Genomic DNA, 21,358 nt, shown 5'->3' with positions numbered 1-21,358 from the left:
AGGTCTGAGTGGATGGAGACTTGGAATCAACAGTTTGGGACTGGAAGCTGAGGCTCGATAGAAACAGTGTAGTAACAGAGATTCAGATTTTGGGTGTGGATTTGGAATCAATACCCACTGAATCTTGGTTGTTCAACCTAAAGATGTTATGATTCAAATATCCAGATGATAATAGTGAGACCAGAGTCTTATTAAGATCCTATTAATATGACTCCTTTCCCCCTTCATTTGTTCATTTGTTCATTCATTCCTTCCTTCTTTCCTCTCTTCCTTCCATATATTGTCCTCCCCTTCATTCCTTCAACAAGTGTTTATTTAGCATCTAATATGTGCTAAGTACTGTTCTCAGGATTGGGCATATTGAAAGCAATAGACAGATGTCCCTTTCTTATGGGATTTTCAGTCTTCTGGGTAAGACAGACAATAAAAAATAAGTAAATACATGAATAAGACATTTTCACTTAATGATAAGGGACACAGAGAAAATAGTACAGGATGATATAAGAGACAATGGGTTGGTTGGGAATAAAACTTTAAGTTGGGGCATCAGACAAGATAGCTTATGGAGAGGAATTTAAATTAAGACCTATTGGCAATAAAGAGCCATAAAGTGAGGACCTAGAGTAGTGATCCAAGCAGAATGAAAGTAAGGGTAAAGATCATGGAATGGAAAAGAGCTAAGCAAGTTTCAAGAGGAGAAAGAAGCCCAGTGTGTCTGGACAGTGGAGGTAGAAGACAGCAACGAGAAGACAGAAGGGAGCCAGGCAAGGCCAGATCTTAAAGAGCCTTAAAGATCATATAAAGATGTCAAATTTTGCACTAAGTAAGATAGGAAACCATTGAGTGGAGGAGTTAAGCAGGAAGGACATCAGTTAAATTGGTTTTTCAAAAATTTACACTTTCTGGCTACATTGTATGTAGGAGTTGTGGCAGGTGACTGGTAAGGAAGCTACTGTGGCAGTGTAGAGGGATAGAGAGGTGGATGGAGGCAGAGCCAGTTACAGATTGGCAGTTGGACAGCATACAGCAAAGGGAGAATCAAGGGTGACCTCTAGGTGCCTGGTGTCAAGAATTAGATAGATGGTGCCATTTGCTAGGATTAGAAAATCTGGGTTGGCAGTAATTGCACTACTGTGTATTTACCCTAAGGATACAAACATAGGGGTCCAAAGGGCACGTGCACCTGAATGTGTATAGCAGCAATGTCTACAATAGCCAAACTATGGGAAGAATCTAGATGTCCATCAACAGATGAATGGAGATACACACACACACACACACACACACACACACACACACACAATGGAATACTATGCAGCCATCAGAAGAAATGAAATCTTGCCATTTGCGATGATGTGGATGGAACTAGAGGGTATTATGCTTAGCGAAATAAGTCAATCAGAGAAAGGCAATTATCATATGATCTCCCTGATATGAGGAAGTTGAGAGGCAACATGGGAGATTTGGGGGGTAGCAAAGGAATAAATGAAACAAGATGGAATTGGCGGGGTGACAAACCACGAGACTCTTAATCTCACAAAACAAACAGGGTTGCTGGGGGGAAGGGGGTAGGGAAAGGGTGGTTGAGTTATGGACATTGGGGAAGGTATGTGCTATGATGAGTGCTGTGAGGTGTAAACCTGGAAATTCACAGACCTGTACCCCTGAGGCTAAAAATACTTCGTATGTTAAAAAAAAAAAAAAAAAAAAAAAAAAAGGAAAGAAAGAAAAGAAAATCTGGTTGGGAAGGGGGGAGGGCATAGTTTTGAGGAATGAGTTAAAAATCAAGACTTCTATTTTATACGTATTAAATTGTGTATTTATTTAAATCGATTTAAAATCAGTTTTTAAAATTTCAAAATTAAAACTCATAAAAATAAAATATACCATTTTAACTATTTTCAGGTGTATAGGTCAGAGGCACTAAGTACATTCGTGTTGTGTAACCATCACCTGCATCCATCTCTAGAACATTTTCATCTTTCCCAAACTAAAACTGGGTCCATTAAACAATAAATCCCCATTGCTTCCTTCCCTCCATCCCTGGAAACAACTATTGTCCTTTGTCCCTGTGAATTTGACATTGTACGTACCTCATATAAATGGGATCATACAATATGTGTCTTCCATGTTTAGTTTATTTCACTTAGCGTAATGCCTTCAAGGGTCATCCATATTGTAGAATGTATCAAATTTTATTCTTTTTTAAATACCGAATAATATTCTATTGTAGGTGTATAGCACATTTTGTTTAACCATTCATCCAGTGATGGAGGTTTGGGTTATTTCCATCTTTTGGCTATTGTGAATAATGATGATTTGAACATTAATGTACAAATATGTATGTTAAAGTTTAAATGTCATTTTGAATGAAGGGGGGAAGTCAATTAGTCAGTTATATAGAGATCTTGCAGGTAAGGGAGATGCAAGAGCTGAAGGTATAAATTTTGGAGTTGCCATATGATATTTGACAAGAGGACCCATGGTCTAACTTGGGTCATGGCCCTTCATTCTCTTCAGAAGTTTAGTGAGTGAGGCTGAATCATGTGGCATAGGTTTTTTTTTTTTTTTTTTAATTTGTTTATTTGACAGACAGATCACAAGTGGGCGGAGAGGCAGACAGAGACAGAGAGAGGGGGAAGCAGGCTTCCCGCTGAGCAGAGAGCCTGATGAGGGGCTCCATCCCAGAACTCTGGGATCATGACCTGAGCTGAAGGCAGAGGCTTTAACCCACTGAGCCACCCAGGTGACCCATAGTTTTTTTATTTTATTTTATTTTTTTCCCCAGGTCTTAGAGATAGGTTAGTCTAAAGCCCAGAGTTAAAACAGGCTAAAAACCCACAATTTTTCTTAGAATAATCTTAGGATCTCTGAATTTATCCTTCTAATAGGATAAAAACCAACACCACTATATCATACCCTAGGAAATAGGACCAGAGCAGCAGATAACAGGAGAGGGTGCAACCCTCCCCACCACCACCTGCTTCTGTCCTGGGCCTAAGTAAGTCAAGAAGCTCTAGGCCTGCTGTCAAATAGGATAAAGAGAGATTGACAACAAAGTACATGCCTTGGCAAAGTGTGTTCCAAAGGGAAAGAATCCATGCTATCCTAATCACTCTAACTTCAGGAGTGCATGAAAGGGAGACCCCTACCTATGTAGGTCATAGCTTCATAACCTGGTCCCCCAGCAAAACCTGGGTCAATTACTGTCCTCTAAAATTGAGTGCTACTGTTTCTTACTGGGGACAAGTTGTTTTTTTTTTTAATTAAATTAATTTATTTATTTTCAGAAAAACAGTATTCATTATTTTTTCACCACACCCAGTGCTCCATGATATCCATGCCCTCTATAATACCCACCACCTGGTACCCCAACCTCCTACCCCCCTGCCCCTTCAAAACCCTCAGATTGTTTTTCAGAGTCCATAGTCTCTCATGATTCACCTCCCCTTCCAATTTACCCTAACCCCCTTCTCTCTAACTTCCCATGTCCTCCATGCTTTTTGTTATGCTCCACAAGTAAGTGAAACCATATGATAATTGACTCTCTCTGCTTGACTTATTTCACTCAGCATAATCTCTTCCAATCCCTTACATGTTACTACAAAAGTTGGGTATTCGTCCTTTCTGATGGAGGCATAATACTCCATAGTGTATATGGACCACATCTTCCTTATCCATTCATCCATTGAAGGGCATGTTGGTTCTTTCCAGTTTGGCCACCGTGGCCATTGCTGCTATAAACATTGGGGTACAGATGACCCTTCTTTTTACTACATCTATATCTTTGGGGTAAATACCCAGGAGTGCAATTGCAGGGTCATAGGGAAGTTCTATTTTTAATTTCTTGAGGAATCTCCACACTGTTCTCCAAAGAGGCTGCACCAACTTGCATTCCCACCAATAGTGTAAGAGGGTTCCCCTTTCTCCACATCCTCTTCAACACATGTTGTTTCCTGTTTTGTTAATTTTGGCCATTGCTCCAGCTCTTTGAAGAATACCGGTGGAATTTTGATCAGAATGGCATTAGAAGTATATATTGCTCTAGGCAGTATAGACATTTTAACAATGCTTATTCTTCCAATCCAAGAGCATGGAATGGTTTTCCATCTTTTTACGTCTTCTTCAATTTCTTTCATGAGTGTTCTGTAGTTCCTCAAGTACAGATCCTTTACCTCTTTGGTTAGGTTTATTCCCCGGTATCTTATGGTTCTTGGTGCTATAGTTAATGGAATCGATTCTCTAATTGCCCTGTCTATGTTTACATTGTTAGTGTAATTTCTGTACATTGACTTTGTATCCTACCACGTTGCTGAATTGCTGTATGAGTGCTAGTAGTTTGGGGGTTGAGATATCACCTTACACCAGTTAGAAGTTTTTTGGTTTTGATCCTGAATCTTTCCTGTAGTAATAGAAGGGGATTTTGAAAGGGGTGGAGAGGACTTGAGAAATTTCCTTACACTGTAAGTACTAGATTTTTGCTGTTAGGGTATTGCTTTAGGGTATTGATGTTATAGGTGCTTATCCAGTTCATGCTCTCCATGGTCTGATTATGTTCCCATTGTGGCTTTGAGCCTTGCATGTCACCTACAGTCTTGGTTTACAATCTTTCCATTCCATTCTGATAGAAGGATTGTGGACTTTGGAGTCAGACTGCCTTAGTGTTCATTTCCAAATTTTCCCTCTTCAGCTGTGTGATTTTGGTCAAATTATGTCTACAGAAAGTATCATCTATGGTTGTATCAGGTCAAGGATATAGAATATTTCTGGTCCTCCTGCTCAATTTCCCTTTCCAGCTTATTTTTAAATATTTGACTACCACAAGGCTTGTGCCAATCTCTTATTTTCTTAGTCTCCAAATTGTGTTTGACAACCATGATTTCAATTACCTCTTTTACTTGATGACTCCAAAATTCACATTTCCATTTCAGACTTTACTCTGACTTTTTACAATTTTTCATTTGGAGATTAAAAAAAAAAAAAACCCAAAAAACCCCTAAAGTCATCACAACCAAAGCTTGATTCATTATCTTCTCTGCCTTTCCTCCAAAACTTGTCTATGCCCAGTATACCTGAACTCAGAGACTGATAATGATATCCTTTAAATCGTGTTATCTTTGCTACCTTATCTCCTTCCCCACTGAGCTCCAGTGAATTGTTCAATCCAGTTGATTTTATCTGAATATCTATTTAATCCATCTAATTCTCTCTTGTCTTCACTACTCACACCACCTCAGACCAAGCTCCCATCATCTCCCTCATGCTTTACTGCAATCACTCTTAAATACTCTCTTGGATTCCATTCTTGCTACACTCAAATTTATTCTCCACAGAGGTCACAGTCTTCTAAAAATGCAAATTAGCTAAAGTCACTTCCTTGCTTAAACTCCCTCAATGACTTTTAATGTGGTTGGGATAAAGATCAAAATCCTTGAAATCTTTATAAGGAACTACATGTCCCCTGCCTTATGGCTCTCTCTCCTCTCTCTCCATTATTTTTTTTTTTCCCTTCAGCTTTTTTGAGATATAATTAAAATATAATATGGTGTAAGTTTAAGGTAAACAGTGTGTTGTTTTGATACATTTATATATTGTGAAATGATTCCCCTTGTAACATTAGCTAACACCCTCCGTCACCTCACATAGCTGTTTATTTTTTTGTGGTGAGACGATTTAAAATCTACTCTCTTAGCAACTTTCAAAGTTCATAATATAGTATAATTGTCAAACTAACTATAAATACCACATAGTACATTAGATCCCCCAAATTATTCATCTTATAACTGAAAGTTTGTGCCCTTTGAGTAATCTCTCCCCAGACCTTGGTAACCACTGTTCTATTCTCTATTTCTATGAATTCTTGATAAGTCTCTATGATCCATTGAACCACCTTCCGGGAGTTCCTTAAATATGCTGTGAAGTTTCCCATGTCTGATCTTGCACATACGTGGTTCATTTTTCTTGGGTTTCTCTTGTCCTTGTTCATCTAGTGAAGTGGACAGCTGTCATGTTTTCTGGCTGCCTAGCACCTGTTGAACACCCTGGCTACATCTGAGAGTTTTGTCTGGCCCAGGTAAAGAACGATTTTCTCCAGGTTTTGTCAGGGCAGGGCACACACATGTGATCTAGTCTCTGCCCATCAGACTTATCCACGTGAGAAGATAATATGAAAGTGAACAGCTTGAGGCAGGCAGAACCTATCGTGCTGGTGAGCAAAGCAGCATGGGTATCCCCCTTTTGAGAATGACTGGTTATAAGGTGCAGCTTCTGGTGCAGAAGCTTCTGGCTGGTCGGCTTGCAGGAAGTTAGTTCTTGGCAGCAGTATTCTGCAGGACTTGGTGCCCATTGTGTCAGTAGCCATTAAGGAACTTTCTTCCTTCCACCAGTTCTGTGTTGTGTTTTTGGCTGGTCCTGAAAGCTTTGTTTGAGTCTGCTTTTCCAACTTGACCCTTCTATGCTTCATCAGGCAAGGTCAGTTTCTGTCATTTACGGTTATGAGAGAACCCTGGCTGATGGCAGTAGATAACCCCAATGAATGCTGAGCTCTCAGCTCTAGTTTGCTCCAGGAGATGGCTCCATTCCCCTTCTTCTCCCACCCTTGCTGACTGAGCTAGATCGTCCCACTACAGGGGTCAGGACTCAATGGAGTATTGTGGCTCAGCATGCAGCCTCTGGTTATCTCTCTTGGATTCCGACCCCAACTCTTTCCCTTACTTGCTGTATGAATCTTGTAAATCTTACCTCACCTCTCCATGCATTAATTCCCTTATCTGTAAAATGGGGACAATAATAGTATCTATCTCATAGGTTTATGGTAAAGAGGAAATGAGTTCAGCGTACACAAAATGCTGGAATCAGTACCTAAATGCTCAATAAATGTGAGCTGATACGTTGTTCTTTCTCACAGTTCCCAAGTCTTTCCTTCCATAATACTCTTCACAGATTGTAATTAAAGGCTCACGGGGTGGTAATTGGATTAAGATATGTCTTCCACATGCGCTGTTAAGCTCTATAAAAAGAGGGGTTGTTTATTTTGCTCTCCATTATATTCCCAATTGCTAGCACAATATATATTTATTTAATAAGTGTGGGGTGGCTGTTGTAGGATCCTGGAAACACTGAGCGATGTGGTCCCCACCTCGTCCCCACCTCCCAGCACACTGAGGCCAGGAGGCTTCTGCAGCATGCGGTGTTCCCGGTGGTCCGCCCCCCTCCCCCAAGGTCCTTGTCTTTAGTGATTTATTTTTTGTGACCCACAATTGACCCTTTCCCACAGAGCACAAACCCTGGCCCAGATGCTGCTCTTTCCCTTGATGCCCTGATTTCTCTGGTTCTCAGCACTGAACATTTTTTGCTGACTCTACACCCTCTGAAAGCTGTTTGAAGCCAGATGGGAGGCAGAGATAAAACAGGTTTCAGTCATTGCCCTTCCAGAGAGAAGAAACAACCGTACCATACCAACAAGTAGAATGTGTTGAGTGTTGACTATAAACTTAGTATTATTCACAGGTTTATATGTATTAATTTATTTAATACCATAATCCTCATAAAAAGATTTTGTTAGCCCCATTTTACAGAAGGGGAAAGTCCTGGAAGGAAAGTAAGAAGGGGTGGAAGGAAGAGGGAAAAGGAGAAGGAAGGAAGATTTTCTGGTAGAAGAGAGTTTCTTTCTTTCTTTCTTTCTTTCCTTCCTTCTTTCTTTCTTTCTTTCTTTTAAAATTTTATTTGAGAGAGACTGAGTGGAGGAGGGGTAGAGGGAGAAGCAGGCTCCTACTGAGCAGGGAGCCAGACGCAGGGCTCGATTCCAGTCCCAGGACCCTGGGATCATGACCTGACCTGAAGGCAGATGCCTAACCGACTGAGCCACCAGGCACCCCTAGAAGAGAGTTTCACTTGCTCAGAACTTTGGGTTTCATAAGAACTTATCTATTTCACATAGGTAACTGTGAAAGTAATACTGATGGAGACATTATAGAAGGTGACACTGAGTGTATATCTATCCTCAGATCAGTTTTATAGCTAAATAAAAATATATTTTTTAATATCTTTCAACTGCTTGCTGTTTGTGGCCTTTTTTTCTCCCAAATCTAATGTAAGTAACAGGAACAATACAGATAATTAAGAAATCCTTACAGTGTATTTCTGGTTAATTGGCATTTTCCTATAAAATATTTAAAACTTAGCTTTTGGTTTTCAGGTTCTTTTTTCAGAGAGTCATAGGTTTTGTTACTAGGAGTTCCTATGTGCAGGTGGGACCTCCTGTGTTGGGATTATTTGGGCCTTTTCACAGATGCTGTCTAGCCATTGATACTCACCTGGAGTTGGGGGGGGGGCTTAGTGTGCATTTTCTATGTTTAGAACTTCCTGGTGTTGTTCTACCTTATTTTATTTATTTATTTATTTTTCCGAAGAAAGGGAAAGACAGTGAGCCAGTTTCCTTGCAGGCACTCTTATCCTGCTAAAGCTGTCCTCCAGTTATGGGGCTCTGTGCAATTCATCCAAGCTCAGAGAAACACATTTGCAAGGTTGGTGGGGGCAATTGCCAGATAATCTGCTTCAAACTGTGTCCTGGGAAGGATTTCTCTCTCTTTGGCCTTGAGAAAAGGTTCTCACAAGCTCTCAGCAAGATCAGGTGGGTGGTTTGGGACTTGGAACCCCGTTGGCAACTACTCTACAAAGAGTATGGTACTTGATCTGGTGCTGCTGTAACAAATTACTATAAACGTGCCTTAAAACAACATTTATTCTCTCACAGTCCTGGAGGCCAGAAATCTAAAATTAAGGTGCCAGTAGGACTGGTTCCTTCTGGAGGCTCTGAGAGAGAATCTGTGCCATGCTTGTCCACCAACTTCTGGTGGCTGTCTTGACATTCTTTGGTTTCCAGACTTATCACTCTAATCTCTGCCTGTTTCTTCACATTACCTTCTTCCCTGTGTGTCTTCTTCCCTTCTCTTCTCTTCTAAGGACATTGGTCATTGCATTTTGGACTCAACATTATCTAGGATGATCTCATCATGAGATCCTTTTCTCTTTTTTTAAAGTTTTATTTATTTAACTAATCTCCACATTCAATGTGGGGCTCTAACTTAACCTAGAGATCAAGAGTTGCATGCTTTTCTGACTGAGGCAGCCAGGCATCCCTCTCATCTCGAGATCATTTTTAACTACATTTACAAAGTCCCTTTTTCCAAGTAAGTTCACATTCATGGGTTTTGTATGGATAGATCTTCACGGGGAGACACCAGTCAACCAGTTACACATAGTGAATTGGGAAGGTGTCTCATGATCCACTTGACTAAGGTGAGGCTTTGATTAAGTGGTGATGACAGGCATTTGGCACTCTTGAACTTGCAGGATTCCCACCTTGATCTCTCAGTGGTCTCCTATTTCTGAAAGGTAGGGTGGCCTGGCCTGCACACTGTGGTGTCTTTTGGCATAGGGCATCTCTGGCTATGAGTGTTGAGGGGCTGAGGGAGTCATCTACATTTATAACCTTGAGAGGGATACCTCTGTTCAAAAAATTGTAGTGGACTATTAGAGCTTATTCTAGGCTTAGTAGTCTCAAACCTGAACTGTTTGAAAAAATGTAACAATCACTCAGGTTGTTTATTAAAACAGAAATTCTCAGATCTCAACCTAGTTTGCTCAGAGCTGCCATAAGAAAATGCCACCAACCAAGTGGCTTAAACAACAGTGATTTATTTTCTTGCAGATCTCTAGAAGCTGGAAGTGTAGGAGTGAGGTGTCAGCAAGTTTGATTTCTCCTGAGCTTTCTCCTTTTGGCTTTCAGATAACCTGTTTCTCACTGTGTCCTCATTGGTCTTTCTCTGTTCATACATACCTCTGGTGACTTCTCTCTTCTTAGAAGGACACCAGTCCCATTGGATTAGGGCCCACCCTAACAACTTCATTTTAACATAATCACCTATTTATTTATTTATATTTTTCCAGTGTTCCAATATTCATTGTTTATGCACCACACCCAGTGTACCACGCAGTACGTGCCCTCCTTAACACCCACCACCAGGCTCACCCCATCTCCCACCTTCTCCCCTCCAAAACCCTTAGTTTGTTTCTCAGAGTCCACTCTCTGGTTTGTCTCCCCCTCCAATTTAACTTAATCACCTCTTTAAAATCTTTATGTCCACATAAGGTCATATGCTGAAGTACTAGGGGCTGGGGCTTCAACAATATGGATGTTGGGGCTATAATTAGCTGTATTTATTGGGGCTATATGAGCTATAATTAGCTCATAACACTACCCAAGTGATCTGATTTTTAGTTGGTCTGTTGTGGGGTTAACACATTTTTTTTTTTAGCTACGCCCTAGGTAATTCCAAGTGGTTCAGGTGGTCAGAGTCAACACTGAGAAACAATGCCCTGCTGGATTAGTAATTATACTGATGATTGCTTTGACTCCATATTTTTTCATCAGCCCAGTTCTTCTATGTGCTACATATTCAGCAATAAGTTAATGTAAATAGAAAATACTTCATGACCCTTTGCAGACACTCCTCAAGAGTGCTCTGCAACTTCTGTCTTTGTCTTTGATCTGTTCCCATTCTATGTCAGAGACTTCGAATCTGAGCTTGTTTTGCGTCCTACCTTTTGGACTTGTTACGATATTGACTTAGCCACATACTACTTAAGGTTTTTGACTCAGGCCTATGCTATTAGTATTTTCCATATCTGGGATCAGATTTGCTACCCAAAATAAATCCCAGGATGTACCTGTTCAACTAACATCTTAAAAGTTTAAGAGCTTGGAAACCTGAAATTCAGGGTTGTAGGGGTCTCTGAACTGCTTCCTGGGATGCAGGAAAGCAGGAAGCCGCAGTGACCTTGGGATGTCACCCTGGAGAAAGAAAGGAGTTTCTTAACTAATGTAAGAAGCCCTGTTCTCAGATTTATACAGTCAATCTATGCCTCTCCCTTTGTCCTTACACTTTCTTAGACTTAAGTTTGTCCTTCTGACTCCTCTTCCCCTTTTACATTATCCCAGATACTCATTTAAACCCAGTTTTGATTTCATCAAAGTATCTGGATTGGTGGAGAGAGGGCACATCAAAATATATTTTTACTTTGGGTTCTGTATTCTCCTAAGGGCTGGCCAGAGAAGAAAAGGACTTGGTGAGGTATTGTGCTCATTTAATCTTTATAGCAGCCCTAGGAGTAGATATTCGTGTCTAGATTGTACTCATGAGAAACTGGAGGTTCCCTCTGCATCTCAGATTCAAACCCAAGTGATGGTTTCCTTACTCAAATTTGCCACATCATTTTTTATGGGTTCCTGAACCTTGAAGATATTTCAAGTTTATCTCTACAATATAAACATAGTGACATGGATATTTTATAGCCTGTCTGACAGTTCTAATAACTGATTTCTTTGTGGGTCTGTTTCTGTTGTCTGTTGAGTTTGCTGGTTTTCTAATTGTCATTGTTTTTCCATGCCTTTCTGGTTATTTTTGTTTTGTTTTGTTTTTTAAAGATTTCATTTATTTATTTATTTATTTTGAGAGAAAGAGAGAGAGAGAGTGAAAGAGTGGGATAGTGGGGGAGGCAAAGGGAGAGGAAGAAGGAGAAGTAGACTTCCCACTCAGTGCGGAGCCTGATCAGGCTCATTCCTTGGACAGTGAGGTCATGACCTGAGCTGAAGTCAGATTCTTAACTGACTGAGCCACCCAGGTACCCCTGTTTCTGTTGTCTGTTGATTTTGTTGGTTTTCCAGTTGTCATTGTTTTCCCATGTCTTTCTGGTTATATTGGATAATGAGCTGATGATTATACTTAAACATATTTGTGCTAATGGTTGAAGGTTTAGAATATGGGTATTTCCTTTCAGAAAGTATTTAAATGTGCATCTTCCAGGCACCTGGGTGACCCCAGACCCCCTCTATCCGACTTCTGGACTTTACATTTTCTGAACCCTCAGATGGCTTGAGACTTTCAGTGACTTCTTTTCTTCTGGCTCACCCTTCCCCTGAGGGATTAGTCTTTGGAGATCTTAGTTTTATCTGTGTGGGGTCTCAGATTTCCTGTTACGTATCTCTGGGCTTTGACACTTAGCCTCACATCCCGGGAAATAGGAAAAGATTTGGATTTCCTAAGGCCGGAAAACTCCATGAAGTGAAAGTAGCTGCCATGCCTAGCAATCTTCATTTCTTCATTTTGCTTTGGCCTAGTAATTCCCTATGAAATTGTCAGCTTTTCATTGTTTTGAAGGTCTGCTTTTAAAATTCTATGCATCATGCTTACTTGTTTTCATTATGAGGACTTGCTCAAATAATGTCATCTGCCATTACCAGAACATAGAAATCTAGGTGCTTCTATTTTTTCTTCTCACTCCTTCCTGGGGTTTTCTCTCCGTCATTTTTCTACTGTGGGACTGCTGCCTAGAACACTGTTTGGAACCTTTCCACTGGTTCTCACCACAGCAGCTTAGGTCTGTAGATGAGTCATTTGTTTGATAGTTGAACTATTTTGCCATAGTCATGTATGTCTTATACAGTCCTAGGTAATTCTGAAAACAAAGGCTATCTCTGTTTATAAATTGTTGGGAAAAAAATCCCAGTGAAGCCAAGTGCCCAATTTTTAGTCTTTTGTAATGTGACAAACACTGGCAAAACATAGCACTTCATAAAGCAATAATATGAGAAGATTCTGCTCAGCATCATGAAATGATGAGCTTCTAAAATAGGTGTATATATCTGTGTATGTGTACATGTGTGTGTAGTAAAGAATTGGGTTTTGTCCAAATAACAACTTGGTCTTTGTCCTCAGCTTTTGGGGGGAAAATCTATGTCATACCTGAAGGAATGTTCTTGTTAAGGGTGGGGGCTATTAACATCAGAAAGACCAACAATATGATTGAAGGTGGGGTTTGAGGTAACATGGTATCACTTGGCTTGGAGTCTAAGTTCATTCACATGGACAACCAAGTAATCCATCATGCCAGTGTAAGTAAGTCACCATAAAAACTCTGGACACTGAAGCTCAGGTAAACTTCTCTGCTTGGCAGTGCTCTGTGCATATTGCCACATGTCCATCCCAGGACTCCTCGGCGAGGCGATGATGGAAACTTCATGTTTGGAGTGCTCCTCCCCACCCCCACCATCTCTGACCTAGCATCTCTTCCTTTGGCTGATGTAAACTTGTAACCTTCGCCATAATAAGCCACTGTGAGTATAGTGGGTTTCAGAGAGGTTTGCGAGTTCTTCTAGTGAATTATTGAAACTGAAGATGGTTTGGGGACCCCCATGACCTTGTAGTTTTGCCAGAAATGAGGGTGGTCTGATGAAAGGCTATTCCCTCAACCTTCTCAGTTTGGCTAAAACTGGGCAGTGTGTGTGTGTGTGTGTGTGTGTGTGTAGAACAACTCTGGCACAGGGTTCTTCTAATTAGAACAGACTTTACTATATTAGCAAGTCTTAGACATTTTTGCCTTGCATCTTTTATGCAACATGCTGACTGTGAGGCTTTTCCCACTGGCCTTTGTGTCCCAAACCAAACTCTGGCTCTGTATGTTTTTAATTTTTATCCCAGTGTGTTTGTACCCACCCATAGTCCCTGCCAGTCTGTGTATACTTCGCCTGCTACTCTGGTTCAAGATAGAAAGTGAACACGCAGAAGTTATTTTTCCCTTCTCAGATGTGGGACCTCGTAAATCACACTGACAAGAATTGTGATGATGGTCTCTTTCTGTTCTTGAGGAGATTGGAAGAGGAGAGGCATGTAGGCTCTAGCATGGTTTTGTCATTTTTCCCTGTGGTAGCACAACAAGAAGGATTCCAGCCGGCCAGCTCCTCAGCCCTAACCACGTAATTCTCTATTTGAATGTTCTGCAATGAAAACGCAGAGACACCCACAGTGTCACTGGGGCAGTTTAGTACCTGCCGCTGAACTCCTGGCAGTTAACAATGAACTTGTCAGCGTCTCCCTTTTGTTCCCTTGCAAGCAGGCTAGGCATCATTTTTATCCCCTGGTTGAGCATATGAATCAATCCTTTGTGCGTGTTCCGCGGTACTGTGCATGTTTGCAGAAGCTGTCTGGCTTTCTACCTGGCAGGCTTTTGTGTTGGGCAGTAGTTCTGCAAATGAGAAAAAAGCTATGCAAGATTCTCCCATGTCTCCACACTGAATTCTAAGGCAGTCAAAGGAGATAGTTGTTTTCTGACCTGGTACTTGGTTTTGGTTATTTTAATTCTGAGATATATGCCATGTCAAACTCAAGTTAGTTATAAAATTATTTTTAAGAATTGGTATTTTGCGGGGCACCGGGGTGGCTCAGTGGGTTAAGTCTCTGCCTATGGCTCAGGTCATGATCTCAGGGTCCTGGGATCAAGCCCCACATAAGGCTCTCTGCTCAGCAGGGAGTCTGCTTCCTCCACTCTCTGCCTTCCTCTCTGCCTACTTGTGATCTCTGTCTGTCAAATAAATAAGTAAAATAAAAAAAAAAAAGAATTGGTATTTTGCAATTGTGGTTGACAGAGAGGGGAGGAGACACAAGTGGAAATGTGGACCAATAGAAGAAGGAGTATCTAGGGGCGCCTGGGAGGCTCAGTGGGTTAAAGCCTCTGCCTTCTGCTTGGGTCATGATCCCGGGTCCTGGGATCGAGCCCTGCATTAGGCTCTCTGCTCAGCAGGGAGCCTGCTTCCTCCTCTTTCTCTGCCTGCCTCTCCACCGACTTGCAATTTCTGTCAAATAAATAAATAAAATCTTAAATAAATAAATAAATAAATAAATCTTTAAAAAAAAAAAGGAAGAAGGAGTATCTATACAGGGTTTAATTCCTACAAAGCTTGATGTGCTCGAATGTTATATGTTTCATTTTCCAATCATACTTTATTTAAAAAGAGCCAATCTAGTTTGGCTGAATTCCTGCCTTGAGGCCATTCATAAGGCACTCTCTAAGTACAGCATTTTGCATGCCTCCATGCACAAAGGTAGAGGGATTAGGCACCAATTAACTGCTCAGGAAACTTTTGTCTATGGAGTATCAGTAGTTAAATAAATAAATAAATAAATAAATAAATTCCAAAATGATTCAGAATGTACACATGTGTCATGGTTTATGGATATAGTTCCTCTAAGAGATCCCCAAAGTACAGATGTACAAAGAAAAAGGTAGAGTGGATCTTGCTTTGCTAATGCTAGAGGAGTCATTGTGGTTGAGAGCGACCCCTAATACTGTTAAAATTTAGTATATCATACGAAGGCTCATTTTCACCCAATTTATTTAGGAGTATGTCTATCTTATAAGGGAAACTTGTCTTTTTATTTAATTTCTGTATTGGGAAATAGATTTTAGTGCATCCCATATATGGAGTTTACTTATTCTGGTTTTAAAAGAAATGTTCAATGCAACAATTCATGCGACCCCAGAGGTTTTTCTTTCCTCCCCCCACCAACTTGAAATATTAAATTAAAATACTAATTAATAAATATTAATGCAAAAGTAATATTAGTAAAGTGCTTAAAATACTAAAAAATGAGTTAAATTTCCTACCATGATAGAAATCAGTGTAAAGCCACTTAGAAAATTCTCCATATTTTGACATCTTACTATAGGAGTTCCTGGATGAGATTTAGGGTATCCACAGTTCCATTCATGTCATTAAATGGTAAGATTGCATTTTTTTGGTGGCTGTGTAATATTCCATTGTGTGTGTATGTGTGTGTGTGTGAGTGTGTGTATGTGTGAGTATGTGTATGTGTATATACCATGTTTTTTTTTTTTATCCATTCATCTGTTGGTGGACATCTGGGCTCTTTCCATAGTTAGGCTATTGTGGACATTGCAACTATGAATATTGGGGTACATGTGGCCCTTCTTTTCACTACATCTGTATCTTTGGGGTAAATACCCAGTAGTGCAATTGCCAGGTCATAGGGAAAGTCTGTTTTTCACTTTTCGAGGAACCTCCATACTGTTTTCCAGAGTGGCTGCACAAGCTTGCATTCCCACCAGCAGTGTAAAAGGGTTCCCCTTTCTCTGCATCCTGGTCAGCATTTGTTGTTTCCTGTCTTGTTAATTTTAGCCATTTTGACTGTTGTAGTGTAGTAGTTTTGTAGTTTTGTAGTTTTGATTTGTATTTCCCTGATGCCTAGTGATGTTGAACATTTTTCTATGCTTCTGTTGGCCATTTGTATGACTTCTTTGGAGAAATATATTTTCATGTTTTCTGCCCATTTCTTGACGGGATTATTTGTTTTTGGGGTGTGGAGTTTGATAAATTCTTTGTAGATCTTGGATACTAGTCTGATAAGACATTTACAAATAACTTCTCTATTTCTGTAAGTTGTCTTTTGGTTTTGTGGACTATTTCCTTTGATGTGCAAAAACTTTTTATCTAGATGAAGTCCCCAAACTTCATTTTTGCTTTTGTCTCCCTTGCCTTTTGTCTCGCTTGGAGACCTGTTTAGCAAGAAGGTGCTGCAGCTGAGGTCACAGAGGTTGCTGTCTATGTTCTCCCCGAGGATTTTGATGGATTCCTGTCTCACATTTAGGTCTTTCATCTATTTTGAGCGTCTTTTTTTGTATGGTTCAAAAAATGGTCCAGTTTCATTCTTCTGCATGTGGCTATCCAATTTTCCCAACACCATTTGTTAAAGAGGCTGTTTTTTTCCCCATTGGATATTCTTTCCTGTGTTGTCAAAGATTAGTGGACTATAGAGTTGAGTGCCCATTTCTAGGTTCTCTAGTCTGTTCCATGAATCTATGTGTCTGTTTTTGTGCTGGTACCATACTGTCTTGATGATTACAGCTTTGTAATATAGCTTGAAGTCCAGAACTGTGATGCCACCAACTTTGGCTTTCTTTTTCAACATTCCTCTGGCTATTTGGGATCTTTTCTTACAAATTTTAGGATTAATTGTTCTAGACCTGTGAAAAAAGTTGATGGTATTTTGAGAGGGATTGCTTTGAATATATTGATTGCTCTAGGTAACATAGCATTTTCACAATATTTGTTTTCCCAATCCATGAATATGGAGTGTTTTTCTATCTCTTTGTGTCTTCCTCAATTTTTTTCACGAGTGTTCTATAATTTTCAGAGTACAAATCCTTTTCCTCTTTGGTGAGGTTTATTCCTAGTATCTTATGGTTTTTGCTGCAATTGTAATTGGGATAGATACCTTAGTTTTTCTATCTTCTGTTTCATTCATTGTTAGTGTATGTAATGCAATTGATTTCTATGCTTTGATTTTATATCCTGCCACATTGCTGAATTCTTGTATGAGATCCGGCAATTTTGGGGTGGAGCCTTTTGTGTTTTCCACACAGCATATCACGTCATCTGTGAAGAGTGAGAGCTGAGCAGTGTCTTTAATGAATATAATTCTAGGTACTAGGGAGAAACTCTATGTGTGTATGTGTTTCTTTGTGTATGAAAAGTAGTAGATATTGAAAAAGACATTTATTGAGTAAATGAATGGATGAATAAAATATTCATCAAATGAATGAATAACCAAACAATTAGAATGATATGTAATTTAACTTCTTGAATGGAACCCCTACTTGGTGAAAAGAGAAAATTGGAAAAGAGAATTGAGAATTTTTTTTTCTCCTGTGATCCTCTGCAAGAGAAAGATCTAGTTGTCAGCAATTTTGTATGTTCACGAAAACTTCCCAAAGATATAATTTTTCTCCTTTTTTTTCTTTCCTTTTCTCTCATTTTTTTTTTTAATTAGCTATCCAGCTTGATAAAGTCAATTGCAAAATATATTGTGTATGGTCTCTTCTGGATAATTTTGAGTGGATCCAAGGGTATAGCAGCCGGTTTGGTCTCTTCCATGTTGATTTTGAGGATCCTGCTAGACCCCGAGTGCCTTATACATCTGCCAAGGAGTATGCCAAGATCATCCAAAACAATGGACTAGAGGGAACATCCATAAAAGATGGCTGACCCACATCTCCTGGAGAAGAGGACTCTGGTTTTGGAAAAGAAATCCGCTTTGGTGATCTTTTAGACAATCTCAAATTGCCTTTGTAATCATCTCCTACCAGCTGATCCGTGATTATGAAGTCTGAGTATGGAATGCCTGGGGATGTATTTAATGATAGCCTTTACTCTATTTGCATTTGGATCAATGAGGCTTAAAAAAAAAAAAAACCAGAATAAAAAAACCACTGAAATTGATTTTTATATTAAGAAATCAGATAGACTTGAAAACTTCAATTTAAATCCTTAGAATTTTTCTAGAAAAAAATAATGCAAAATTCATAAATATAGTGTGTTCATGATTTGCAGCTCTAATAGCAAGATCACATATAAGAATACTTATTTATGAGTCTAGCTTTTCTGGTTATGTCAGCTTTGTTTTGCAGATCCATTTTCATGTGGTCCAAAATTCTTCTACTGTTTAATCTAGTATAAAAAATCAAAATTAAATGTTAGTCACATTATATAGTTATGCATTCTATTCAACAAAGGGATTAATTGATGGCACGTTTAATAAAATGGATTTGTTGATGTATTTGGCACATATTTTCTCTATGCATGAGCAAGTATATCTTTCTCTTGCCTGATGAATTATTTTTGAAAAATAATATATTAATAAAACAAATTAGACTCTGAATGAAAGAAAAAGTATTTGAGTGGATATTTAGCAAAAACAGGATTCCTACTCCAGAGTGACACCAAATGAAAGGCAAAATAATAAGTAGGGCATGGTCTCTACTTTTGGGTATTTTTTTAAAGTTTAAGATCTATAACAACATTGATGACTCCCAGGAAATACATGCATAGCTTGAAAGACCTACATGAGTGTGAGATGTCTGCACATATCTGAGATGTATATGGGGTTAGATTGGAGTTGAATATTTTATTGAGCTTCCTCAGTTGGGGTCAGTAGTAAATGTAGGGTTTCCTCTGGACGTAATGTGTCTACACCAGGAAACCTTTCACAATCATATTTGGACCCTTACCTCCATATTGGAGTAGCATTTACTCAACATTCATTTGTGTATCATCTGTGAACCTAAGAGATAAATATTATCACCCCCATTTTGCATAATGAGAAACTGAGGATGCACTGATGTGAATTTTCCTCAGGTCATGTAGTCGGTACTTGTTTCCCAAACCCAGAATTTCTTTGGCATCAGCTCTGTGCTCCAGCACACTGTAGGTCCAGATATGTGTAGAAATCTTTTCTCCTTCTTTTGAATACAGGAGCCAAAGAACAACAATAGCAAGAGTGTGGGGTTGCCTTAATCAGGAGGAAGTGGGGAAGTATTTTTCCGTGTTCTCATTTTGTTTCCTTGAGGAAATTACCCATACTTTGCCATTCCCTAAGGCCTTTGGCCCTGAGCAGACACTAGGTCATTTTTAAAAAGCACTGTGGTCAAATTCTAGATCATTTTCGTGTTCATAATCAGGGAATTATTTGCAGCAAAGAACACTGTCTTGGTACCTTTGGACAGAGTGAGAAGGAAATGGTCGTAGTAGTTCAGTAATCGTGGAGGCACTAGGGAAAATTATATTAAGATTAAAATGGTGTACACAGGAAATTCTATTACATCTTTGCCACTGTTTTGTTATTTTTATTGTTCAGTGAGACATTATCTCACAATTTGTGTTCATTTAAAAAGCACATTTCCAAATCTTATTTCATTCCCCTCCTATCCAGTCTGTCTTTTTCATTTTTACCATGTATCTTACTTACAATTTATGTACCCTCCTTACATTATCTTGCAAGACAACTGAGTTTTCCTTTTAATTAGGATGTTGTTTGGATATTATTTATCCTACGGGGCATATTTACAAGTTTTACAACAATACAAATGAGCACTGTATTTTCGTTACCAAAACCAGAAAATTAATATTCGTGCTGTAAATAAAGTGATCTGTCACGTTTGGTCTACTAGGTGTGCGATAAGCATCGTGGCTTCTGTAGGCCCGGGATTCCTCACAGACCAGGCGATTTCTGCAGCTCTCAGCTGGGTTTCAAGGGCCAGCTCTTCCTCCCAGAAATGGATCAAACCAAGGGTGCTTCCTCAATTCGACCCGCAAATTAGAATCCTCATGAGTTTCAGTGAAGAAAAAAAGCTCTACCACCCACGCTCTAACAGCTCCTGTAGTATTTTAATTAATGTTATTTGTAATTGCATGTATTAGCATTTGGAAACAAGATTGATTGGCTTTTGCCTGTCAAGGAAACAGAACCCCGATTCTTTAAATGGAAAAACAGAAGTCGTTAATTATACTTAAAAATCCATAGATATCTGTACTCAGATGTCTTAAAGGTCATCTGAGGCTTGTAAAGTACATGTTTTATGTCTGTTTTATCTAAGGAGAAACTTGGCTATCACAATGATGGACTGGATCTACTTGTATTTCCTTCTACCTTCCTTCCTTGCTTTATTCTTTCTTTCTTTATTTAGTTTTATTTTAAGAGAATGTGAACACATGTTATTAGCATCCTGGGCATCGCTTCTAAAGAATTCTGGGATTTTGTTTTGGAGGGGGGTAGTTTTTATTTTAGGGTAAGTTATTTCTGAATTGCTAAGAACATACAGAAAATAACAGAAGCCCATTTTCATTTTGATGTGTAGGGCTTTAGTTTTATAACTCCTGTGAACACTAGCAGGAAATGTCCACCTAAGCCCTTTATTGAATGAGAAGGTATGAGTTCTCATTAAGAAACCCGTAAACTAAGAAGCTGGCAACCTTGGTATTTGGCGGTGGCCTGCCAGTCAGGCTTTTGTGCTCTGGGAATTTGTGTTCGGCCGTAGCTTTTAATTATTTTTATGAACGAGGGAATAATGAATACATTTGTAATATACTGAAAAAATTCCCCAACACTGACTGACCAAGAAGTAGATTTATATGATAATCCTTAAACACCAATTCTATTGCTCAGTGCTAGGCAGAGAGAAAATAGAATACTGAGCTTCATTACTGAGAGAGCAGAATAAATCAAAGCTGATGGAATTAATACTGTTTAATTACTAGCAATACACCTTACCTGGAGAACACATATTCATCACTGATGACAATATTTTAGGCTCTAGTTGTCCTGGGAGGGATATAGTACTTAGCACAAAGCATGATGAGCCTTAAAGAATGAAATTAGAAGAAAATTTGACATAGAGACACTTTATGGTGGCCTTCATGAAGTGAGAATACACCTTATTAATTGTGGCAGCGGTGAGAGGGGGAGATGTTGTAGAAGCACTGGGTTAGGGTCATTGGAAAGAGTGGTCCCTAATGGTGAGAGGTAATGAGTGCTTCTTGTAGAGAGTGAATGTCCTATTGTCTTAGGTTTTCCCAGAGTTTCACCTGACACATGACTGGCTTATGTGACCTTGCCCAAGAGGCTACTGGTAACTGGTATGAGGTAAATGTAGTGTAGGTATTAAC

The 21,358-nt window shown here is 39.4% G+C and overlaps 1 protein-coding gene across 3 annotated transcripts in view; it reads left to right on the top strand.

The window, feature by feature from the left end:
• Positions 1 to 18,473, top strand: part of LOC309863228 (cytosolic beta-glucosidase) — a 116,314-nt gene extending 97,841 nt beyond the window's left edge. For 2 of the 3 annotated variants that reach the window (XM_082727744.1, XM_082727742.1), the window contains one exon: positions 17,688 to 18,473. In XM_082727744.1, the coding sequence (XP_082583870.1) occupies positions 17,688 to 17,876 (189 nt within the window). In that variant the 3' untranslated portion in view covers positions 17,877 to 18,473. The remainder of the gene's footprint in view (positions 1 to 17,687) is intronic. The other variant, XR_014310938.1, reaches the window with a different exon arrangement.
• The last annotated feature ends 2,885 nt before the right edge of the window (positions 18,474 to 21,358 follow it).

The sequence above is a fragment of the Mustela nivalis genome (genome assembly GCF_964662115.1).
Source record: "Mustela nivalis genome assembly, chromosome: 4".
In the NCBI taxonomy this organism is placed as follows: domain Eukaryota; kingdom Metazoa; phylum Chordata; class Mammalia; order Carnivora; family Mustelidae; genus Mustela; species Mustela nivalis.
This window is presented reverse-complemented; position numbering and strand designations above follow the sequence as displayed.